This window comes from Copadichromis virginalis, linkage group LG10, assembly GCF_057382275.1.
Source record: "Copadichromis virginalis isolate Kocher_CV1m ecotype Utaka linkage group LG10, C_Virginalis_male_GT1.1, whole genome shotgun sequence".
Classification (NCBI taxonomy): Eukaryota; Metazoa; Chordata; class Actinopteri; order Cichliformes; family Cichlidae; genus Copadichromis; species Copadichromis virginalis.
In genome coordinates this window covers 30,839,268-30,850,055 of record NC_140627.1, presented here as the reverse complement: position 1 = coordinate 30,850,055, position 10,788 = coordinate 30,839,268, and the positions used below count along the sequence as shown (strand labels likewise).

Sequence of the window (10,788 nt, the reverse complement as noted above, 5' to 3'; positions counted from 1 at the left end):
GGAGATAATATTTTTAAATAAAGTTATATACACATTATGCTTCAGTGGTTTAATGTATGATCCTATATGATAAGTTCTTATAGTACTTTAGCATCAAAGTATTTTAAGTTTATTAGGACTGATGTTTAAACTGTATTGGAGCTCTTCATTTAATGCTTTCTAACAGATTGGCACTGTATTTTTATTTTTTTAAACGAAATACACTGGAGATTCAGAGGCCTTGACTTTGTCCTACATGTTTTCCTCCACACTATATTTAAAGATGAAGAAAAAGTTTTCTTTTACTTGGTTGAAAGTTGCAGTTTCCTCATGCTGTATTTTTACAATGACGCCCATCGACCACAAGGCGTCACTGTTGCTACTGTAGCGCGACTGCAGTCCATTGATTTTTTTTTTTTCTTACATTTGGAAACAACACTTACTTCACGCTGTTCTTTTATTTAGCTTTTTGCAAAAGAATGATAAATAAATAAATAATATGAAGGGAACTGTGGAGAACAGCAGACTGTCAACCTGTGGAAATTATTTAAGGGATAAGGACAGCGTTACATTTTCAAAGTAATGAATTTGTTGAACAGCATCCGGTTAACACGATAGCGCTTTTTATGTTATTTCAAATTATATGTAGATTTAAAACATACCAGAAAACTATTAACAAATGGATCATTTAGATGTGGGTCTACATATAACTTGTGTTGGTGAAACAAACTCAGTTGGGAAGAAAATGAGTAAAAGTAAGAATTTAAAAAAGGAATTAGAAATATTAAATTTTAAATAAAGGAAAAAAAAATTCCTGCTGTTCGAAAAAAAAACTTTATTGTCCATATCAAGATTTAGGTTTCTTTGGTTTTTCGTTGTTTTTTTTTTTCTTACTTGGGACCAACACCTACATGGCTAAAAAAATTACGTAACAACAATAATAATAATAATAATGATAATAATTTTAAACATGATGGGGAAAAAAACACTTTCACCAAACACAGCTAGTGTCTTAAAATAATCATTTATTTACGGAACTATATATATATAATTTCACATCTAATGCACATTTCCATCACCACTGCGCACATTAATAAACTTTTATCCTATTGGGTCTTTTGATTTTGTTTTGTTTTTTAAGTTTTACATGACGGAGTGAATAAAGTTGCGGTAACTGAACAGTCGGTGTCTTCTCCCAGCGGACAGTGGCATCGTGTAGAGTATTTGAGGTAGATTCAGTAAATTCAATACGATTCCTACGCGAAACAACAGCCCGGAGAGTTCACGCGCACACACACAGAGGGTCTGTTGGGAGATAATTGAGCTGGGAAAACCTACTGTGGACGAAAATACCTGAAAATGAAATAATACAGCGGGATGGAACAGTGATAAACAAAAACGTGTCCCCCCTTTCATGATGTGTTTCTTCCGGCTTCCGTTTATTTGATTGTATCTTTAGAAGCCAGACATCTATAAAAATCGTCCGGTTTTTTTTAGTACTTACTCGATCCATGATTTAAAAGTTAACATTTTAATTTTATTTTTGACATGTAAATTATTCCTATTTTGTACACGTTTTTGTGTCAGCATTAAGTAAATTAAGTACAGTAAGTTTAGGGTAAGAAATGAAATATTAATTTTTTAAGAAAAAAGGAAGAAAAAATACGCCAACACGCACAAAACTGAAATTTATAACTGCTTCCTGGTTTAACAAAACTCTATAAATTATTAACACTGAGAAATAAACCGGTGTCTCTGATCTGAAAAAAACATATCTAAATTCAAATGGCTTCATACTGAAGACTTCTTCCACCTTCTTATAATTTATTTATTTTTTGCTTCATTTCCTTTAACTGGGAAGACAACGTCAGGTAAACACACATTTAAGGGGAGACAGATGTGTTTTTGACACCTTCCATCGCGACATCTGGTCCGCAGGGGTGGAAAACATCAACAAAGCAGAAATACCACAAATATCAAACACCTACAATCGGATCTGTGAATCGGCTTAGAAACCACGGCACGAGAGAAGAAGACGTCTCTCCTGGAGCTCTCCACCGTCCCTCCACCTTTTATGCCCGTGTTGTCCTTTAGTTCGCTCTTTTTTGCGCATCGCCGCACGGCCACAGCGACGTGCTTAGGTTCACTCAGTGGTTTGTTTTATTTTAAATCTGATTTGAATCCAGAGTCTCTGAGGAGTTTTTTTCGGGTTGAGAAGTGGAGGTCACTGGTTCAGCTCCAGAGCCCAGACCTGCTGCGGCCACCCAGTCCGGCCTTTCACCTTCTTCTCGGCTCCTAAGGACTCCGGCAGGCCGTCGGTCTGTGGGAGGAGGGGGAGGAGGATGAGAATGAGGATGGAGACCAAAACACCACAACATAATCAGCAGGACAGAGAGCTGAGGGCCACTTTGCTTTTACTTTATTTGAGCTTTTTGCGCTATTTCGCACATCATATTTATCTGTATTCCAATCTTTGTGTCATGTGATGCACTCTGTTTTTAGATGTGCTTTATAAATAAATCTGGATTTGGAGTCTAAGTTTGTCCTCGTGTAATCTGAAGAAAACTGGAGGTTTTAGTGACGCATTCAGGGCGATGACATAACAGGATTTCACTAATTGACAGTAAGTCAGCTCCTGGGTCGGAGCATCAGGCATTGCCTGTCACGTACCCCAATATTGACTAGTAATCTTTTAAATACATAGAAACGATAAAGACTTTATCATTTGTCTAAAACAGAATTTTATTGTATATCTAATAAGGAAAGGACATTTACTTTTCGTCGGCTATGATTAGGAGCTATATAATTAATAACAAATAATAATAACTGTTATTAATAATTAATAATAGCTTGTTATTCATGTCAATATTTTAGGCCTGCACATATTCAAGCCTAAATATCTGAGTCTAAATCTACAATTAGAAACTGTTAGAAAACATTATGCATTCACTATAATTAACACGTCATAAATGTTTACAGGCACAAACTGTTAAATGTTGTTTTTTTATTGTTTGTTAGGTTAGTTTAAAATATAATTTGGCCGATATTTCAACTGGGACTCATAACTGGGAATTATTTGAAGGAAAAATGAGATTAAATAAAATGATATAATTATAAAGCGATATAAAGGCTTTGGTTGCAGGTTAAACATTAACGGTACTTCAATCCGAAAGGTCATGCTGAAGCATTCATCATTTTCAGGCCTACAGCTGCTTTTACACTGACTAACATGTTACCGAATCCCAGAAAAATGCTTTGGGTTGGGTTGCATTTCACTTCGACACTCGTAACTTACCAGCTCCCGTTTTCGTTTCAAATCCCGGTTTTCAAATTTCTTAATTTCGGCCTTAAAGCCCTCCGTCTCCCCGGAGTCTTTGGCCAGGACGTCCATCAGATAAGCGATGTAACTGGTCGCCAGGCGTAAAGTTTTGATTTTTGACAGTTTTGTGTCCGCCGGCACGTTGGGGATGCACTCCCTGAGTTCGGCGAAAGCTGTGTTGATGCTTTCCGTCCTCCGGCGTTCCTTCTTCGGCCCCGACGCTCTCCTCTTTCCCATCCCGGCCTGGAGCCCTTCCAGCCGGGCATCGTGCGTCGTTCCGGGCGCTCCCAGCTCCGCAGCTGGGTAGGGCGCCTGAATCTGGAAATCAGGGGGCACTTCGCCGTGGTTCACCACCCAGCTCTGGAAGTACGGTGCATCCTGATGACACCGCTGGACGAAAGGGAAGGGTTCGTGCATCAGGTGGTGGTGATGCTGGTAACCCCCGATGAGGTTCATGCTGAGCGGGATTGCAAATATGGTCGTTGCCGTGTTTCCCTTCGGCCTCTCTCTGCTGCCGCCCCAAAACGATCTTTGCTCGGGGATCCGCAGCCAAAAGAAATCATTCAAGATTTAAATACGTCTTCCTCTGGATTTATTAACAAGTCAAACAAAAACAACCACCGCCTTCACATCGTATTCATTCTGAACGCGGCTTCAGCCCAGGCCGAGAAAAACGTTTTAAATTCCACAGAAGAAATGTCGGCGATGAGCAGGGCTCCACTTGCGTTTCCTTCTTGAAATCGTTTCCAAACGAGGCAGCTCTGACTTGACCAAGAAATTTGACCCTGGTGAAGGTGTGAGGCCCCAGGTTTATATGACTTGGATATCTGCGTGAAAAGGAGTCAGCCAATGGAGGGCAGCGCCCAGGATGGGAGGAGAGTCTGGATAGGCTTCTGAAAACATGCACCACAATTTCAAGACCCTGCACAAGGAGCAACTATCGGCTATCCGAAAATGTTGCAGCAGAAAGTACTTTGTAAATCTGTAAATCTTTGTAGGATTCAAAGTCTTGTTTTACTTTTGGAAAGCGTTTACGCACGAACTTTACGCACTGACATCTCTTAGGGCATACACGCTTAATCATTTCTGCCACTGATTTGCAGCAGCACTGTATTATCTACATTTATATTTGAATTAACAACTGCAGGTTGGAATACATGGAGTCAGAGATTTAAATAAATATATATATATATATATATAATGTAAATTTTTAAAGACGTGTGTATAAATTTCAAAAATAAAAATAAATAAGATTTGCCAACTCAGAAATTCAGACAATTCGACTGTTTTTAATGATAATCCCAAATAATCCAAAGCAGACTTTATCTTTTTGTTCAGCTAAACATTTAAAAGAATGGGCGAATAAAAAAGGTAGAACTATGCCTAAAATGTAAAATTGACATCATTTTATCCGTTTTTACCCCGGTGTGCTCACCAATTTAGTTGCTTTAAAAACATGAAATTATTTTTCTTTTTCGGTCCTTCTTTAAAGATTATCTAAGGGTTTTAAAAATATTTTCTTTAAGGCGTAATGGCCATTTTCTTATGCCACATGTCAAAGTTTAGAACTATTTTTATCAGAGTGAAAAGGCCTGACCAGATTTTTATCCACGTCTTATTTTCCAATAATAATATGACGTGAATGTCAGAGAGTAATGAGAAGTGTAAATGACCCGTTTGAGGATTTTTTTTTTGTGCTACTTTTGGCGCACAGAATCAGCGGCCTGTCCGCGTCATACCTGAAGGAGAAGGCCTGCACTGGCTTTATCATTTTTTTTCCTCTTCCTCGCGCAGCTCCTCGCCCACCAAACACATCATCTTATCGCCATCGCCTAAAAACATTATCCCATTACATTACATGACCTTGACGCTATTTAGAAACCATTTACGGCGGCGTCTTATCTAAATACAGCCATAAATCAGGAGGTGTCACCCTCCTGCAGCACGGGTACAAGTATTCCATAAAAGCTCTCCTGGCCTGCTCACTGTTTACAGCTAAGAAGTTTGCAGCATATTTCACCGACCAACCTGCGTTACAATAAATAATCATCAGTCACAACTTTATGTTCCTTACTTCACACGAATGCACTGAAGTCTGCACGGAAAGGTTCATATGAATGCGCACAATGCTCTGCGTTTTTTCCCGTTGTTACCATCCACACTCCTGCAATACACTTTTATTCTTTCGACTGAATTATTTTTTGTGTATATAGCCACACAGATACTTTGAAGTCCACTGTATTTTTTTATGAGGGGTTATGGTTGATTTTGCACAATATAAATTTGTGATTGTTGCATTTTAAAACACCGAAGGGGCTCACAGCACCTGGAGCAGCTACAGCGCTGAAATTTGCTGCTCATTTATTTGACAGTCTTAGGGGAGCCATTCTTCATCATGACCACGCTGACTTTTATACTTGCGTGCATCATCCTGAAGAACTGTACTTATTTTATCTTGCTTTTTATTTTTATTATGGACACATAATACAACAAGAGCCTCATGTCAAAATAAAATGCTTTAAAGCAGAAAAATAAAAGCATGTGCAAAAAAATGTACAAAAGTAAATAGGACGATGCAAATTGACATTAAAAAAACATACATATATATATATATATATATATATATATATATATATATATATATATATATATATATATATATATATATATATATATATATATTAAACAGTAATTAATGAAGCAAGCATTTTATATTAATTCATTTCTAGTAGACATTTACTGAATGGGTCATTGATGTACTTTTGTGTTCTAATAAGATCTGAAATTGAACTAAAATACATCTGGCTGATAATCTCACTAGTCTCGAAGTACTGAGATATTCTGTTCAGTGGGGATGTTTACCTCTATAATACAGCAAGTTATTGGCAATAGGAAGTAGAGCTGCTGGGATTATAATATAGGACCAATTCCATGCAGGGGATTTGTTATTTGGCTGCAGTTGCATGTCATGCATTATCATGTGTTATAACTCTGCATCTTAGTTTTACACTAAACAAACAGTAATACATGGATATAAGATACACTATTTAAGTGAAAAGTGAAAAACCACAGCACAGTGGAGGTTTTTTTTTTACCCACAAGTGTGATAAATTGTGCATCTGTTTTCCTTCTTAAATCCTTTTTCAGCCTTCTTGTGTCAAACATATACAAACTATTAAAATTGTTCAAAGACAAGAGAAGAAGAAAGGGGGAAAGGTTTTTTTTGTGTGCAACTTTTCCTTTAATTAAAGAAAGTCCCCTGTGAACTGAAAAGCAAATTTTGTTTTTGCTATAAAACAAAATGGTTAATTTAAACTTTTTTTCCACTTTGATTCCACGTCTGCATTTAGATGCATTGTGCTGTTAAACTGTAAATTCAGACGTGCAATTTGTCGCTTTGCAAGTCAGCACGAGTCTTCTGCCTCTACAGTCAAACTTTGTTTTCCTCCTCTTGCACAGTTCAACAAATAAGCGCATGAAACAATGATATTGCATTTGGCATATTTTTATGCAAAGGTGGGGCTGCTTATGAGCCTCCTCTCTGTCCTGTTTGCCACTCGCGTGTAGCCTCCGCTGTCAGCGTGAAAAACACCATGCAGCCTCCAAAAAGAAAACCTGACACTGTTGATTAAGACGTCCACTACACAGAGATGAAATACAACACTGGTCATACACCCACACGCCCTCTTACTCCTTTTCTTCATCTCTCTCTGTATCACTTTCTCCACTTCTTGTTCTCCTTTTGCCTCCATTCTTTCTCTCAAATGTTTAACCAGAACCTTCCCTCTTTTTGATCTCTCATTTTTTCTGCCTGTTTTTTTCCTGCCCTGCTATCACCAGAGGTGCTGAAAGACCTGAGCAGCAGTAATAGTCTCTTCATATTTTGCTTTCAGCCCCAATAGACTTCAGTCATCTCTCTCTCTCTTTCACTCTCTCTCCTCTGTTCCTGCTTTGCCAGGAGAAACATCCAAAATAGGTCATAAGGAGCCATCTTGGCCCTGTTATGAATTCTCCTCATAATTGTTTGTGTCATCATGTAGATTTTTCAATAGACACTGCTTCCCTCCTCTTCAGATTGCTTACCCTCAACTCCACATTTCCAAACAAATATTCAGCCTGATTCAAAGCCGAGCAAGCTCAGTACAGCAGAGCACGCTCAGCTCCAAGTGTTTATCATGCAGAGGCTCTTACAGTATATACATATATATCCACCTCTGGCATACGTCGACGCCAGCACGCAAAGCTAATTAAGCCCATTGGGTACAATTAGACATGGCGGCTCTTTCTCATTCTGGGAAATGTGGGCAAAGTGGATCATGCTGCAGGGTCAAGGAGTTCCTAAGAGGCCCAGTGCCCGATGGGAGAAGAAATTCCAGTGTCCACTATGTGGAGTGTTAAAGAGGAGCAGGACGGGGTGCAAAAGAGGCTAAAAATGTCAATTAATAGTTAATGTGGGATTATTTTGTTTCGTGCTGGTGCATTTGAGTTTATGCAGAAGTCGAATCTCTGAAAACTGAAATCTGAATTAAATTCTCATTTTTATCAGTTTGAGTTTTGCTTGTTGTTAAATTCTCACCACAGTCTACTTTATTGTTTTGCTGCTTGAGGGTGTATGTCATTCAAATTACACATAAATTAGTTATGTAGTTATTGATTAATGTCTGTTATCCTTGCATGCAGTGGGACAGATTTGGTTTGTGCATCTGTTTTCCTTCTTAATCTACAGATCTTAAGATTTCTGTCTCAGAGATTTTATTTGTCTACATCTTAATACTTGTACGTGGGGTTTCTTGTATGGCATTATAAATGACATTATGGAATGAACAGAAAGTAAAATGCTTGATACTAAATTATTATTGTTCTTTTCTTGTAATTGAGATTCAAAATTCCAGAAAAAAGAAACGTTTTAATGGGAAATCTCAATAAACATGATGATGTCATGGAATTGTGTGCAAATTTCAAACATTTCTGTTCCATGTCTTCACATTTGTGGATTCGCTTGCATGATTTGAAAATACAGCAGCAGCTTAATGTGACGTCTGTCGTTTATTGTTATTATTTAGCTTTTTATCTTTTGCCATCCGTCCGTGCAGCCAACCGCTTTTCCTGTTGTGGGTGCAATTTACACACTTTTGCAGGAGGACAACATGTTGTGTGTGTTTGGTTTTTTTTAGTGTATGTTCTATCATCTTTTAATGGGCTGCATCTATAAAACTGTGGGTCAGTACTGATACTTACAAGTACAATTTGGCCAATAAGCAGTTGTGACATCTTTTTAATTTATGCTTATTTGTTTATATTGTTCCTTTGTGTCAGGGAAACAAAGAGGTTATCTTAAAAATAATCTCTCCATCACAATTTTTTTTCCATTTTGCACTGACATTTTAATACAACACTACAGATAAACATCAGCACTATGTTTCTTAATGGCCCCTTATTTACAGATATCAGTCAACAGGACCAGTATCGGGCAGCTTGAGCCCTTTTTCTCCCCAAAAAATGAATAAATCAGTTATGTATAAATCAGACACTCAGAGACGATCTGCCATCCCTGCCACAGTCCCTCTCTCTCGCTCCTCTGATGTTAATAAAGCAGACACTCTCACACATCTGCAGCTGTTATCATAATGCAGTGAACAATGAAACTTTCCTGAGTGATTTTGTTTCCGCTTTTATTTTTCCTCCTCGAAATATGATCTCGCTGTCAGTGATGTCATTCATATGACTCACATTAAACACTCAGCTAAGCCATTTGTGTTGCATGCCCGACTCCTATAAAACAAACAGGACGTGGTTACAGTATCAGTCATGTCTGTGGCTTCTTTGCATGTTTATCAGGAACAACAGTGATTTTGGTTATAGATGGTGTGGTATTTTAGTTTAATGTAATGTAATCAATAAAAAATTAAAATTCTTGCAGAGATGCTGGTGAATGTTTTATTTGCTGTAGTCTAATTAACAAAAATATACCCCAAGCAGACTGGAGTCAAAACTCATGCTAAACATATTTTATTGTTTGTCATTTGGGAGCTTTACCAGATCATTTACTTTTACTACACACACTCCACACTTGCTTTTTTTCCCCTCCAGCCTGGTCTCACTTTCTTGACCGTTTCATTATCTGAGCAAAAAGGAAATTCTCCACATGTTTGACGCTGCCCACCTCACCTCTCGTACATTTTATTCTCTCCTCTCATCTATCTATTGATAAGTGATTGTCGTCTCCATGCATGTCTGCTCTCTGGTCATTTGTGTCTCAAAGCTCCAGAAACTGCCCTCTAACTGCTGCAATTCTGCCCGTCCTCAGCCAATAAAGATAAGAGCGGGGGGGCTGGAATGTGGAGCAGAGAGGTGACGGTGACGAGCTGAAGGGACATAAACTGACATAAACTCCAACACTTTCAATTATAAACCTTTTACCTCCTTTTTTTTGTTTATCTGACAAGTCATGTGGACACATTTTCAAGTTATACATCTCAGGCTTTTAATAAAACAGCAATTATTCTGTCTATTAGCAGCTCATGACAGTTTTTACACTTTCTGGGAGTTATGAAAGAAATCTCTTTATTTGTCAGCACCTGCGGTCATTCATCAAAAAGAATTTAATAAAAAGAAAATTGTTCGTTTGTTTGTTTTTATAGTATTTTTTTTAGTAAATACTGATGAAGAAATAACTCCTTATAACACTGCAGAAAGTTATTAAATGCATAGCATATCAACTGAAGGACAAAAATTAATCATGAAAAATGAAAATCATTGTTTCTAAGAGACCAGTGCTTTACGGTGTCTTGTTTTGTCTGATGAACAGTCAAAGACCTGAAGATATCTGGTTTGTAATCATATGAAACAGGGACAAGATGCAGATTCCCACATCGGAGGCATCCAAATAATCCTGTTTTTGCTCAATAAATGACTTAAAATTATTTATATTGTATTTAAAAAGTCCAAATGTATTCTGAGGAACATACAACTAATCATGTACATCTTCAAGACCAAATGATCTGTCAATTAAAAGAACAATATAAGTAAGAGTTCAGATATTAATTACATTGTTAAAATTTAGAAATGCATCAGATACAGCTTGCATCATCCACGTTGGTCCCTGCTTTATTCTTTATGAAAACATCAATATAAACTAAGACTGAGTCGGGTCCTGTGCTCCGGGCTCACGGACCACCGGCAGGTCCGGCTCTAATGATTTCATAGCAGCAGATTTAACAGAGGGTGGCTGCTCTGTGTCAGACAACCCCAGAGGGTTTAGCGAGGCTGACAGTCAAAACATCGGCATAAAGGATTGACCCTGAGAAATCCTGACGTGGAGATGGTTCAGGGACCAGCATCTCTAAAAGTCTGACGTATAAAAATGAAAGCCTAACAAAACTGAAAAGCACTTAAGGTCAGCTCTTGCCTTTCTCTCTCTAATCCTCCGTGTACTGGTAATTTGAGTGGATTCTATTTGTGTCTGTTTGTGGGGTTTTTTTTTCATATTG

The 10,788-nt window shown here is 37.8% G+C and overlaps 1 protein-coding gene across 1 annotated transcript; it reads right to left on the bottom strand.

Moving 5' to 3' along the window:
* Positions 1-794: 794 nt before the first annotated feature.
* LOC146700793 (heart- and neural crest derivatives-expressed protein 1-like) lies at positions 795-4,074 on the bottom strand. The gene is made up of 2 exons (XM_085471037.1): positions 3,275-4,074; positions 795-2,299 (listed from the first exon to the last, which is right to left on the bottom strand). The coding sequence occupies exons 1-2, from the start codon at positions 3,752-3,754 to the stop codon at positions 2,204-2,206; spliced, it is 576 nt and encodes a 191-aa protein (XP_085327163.1). The 5' UTR covers positions 3,755-4,074; the 3' UTR covers positions 795-2,203.
* Positions 4,075-10,788: the final 6,714 nt, after the last annotated feature.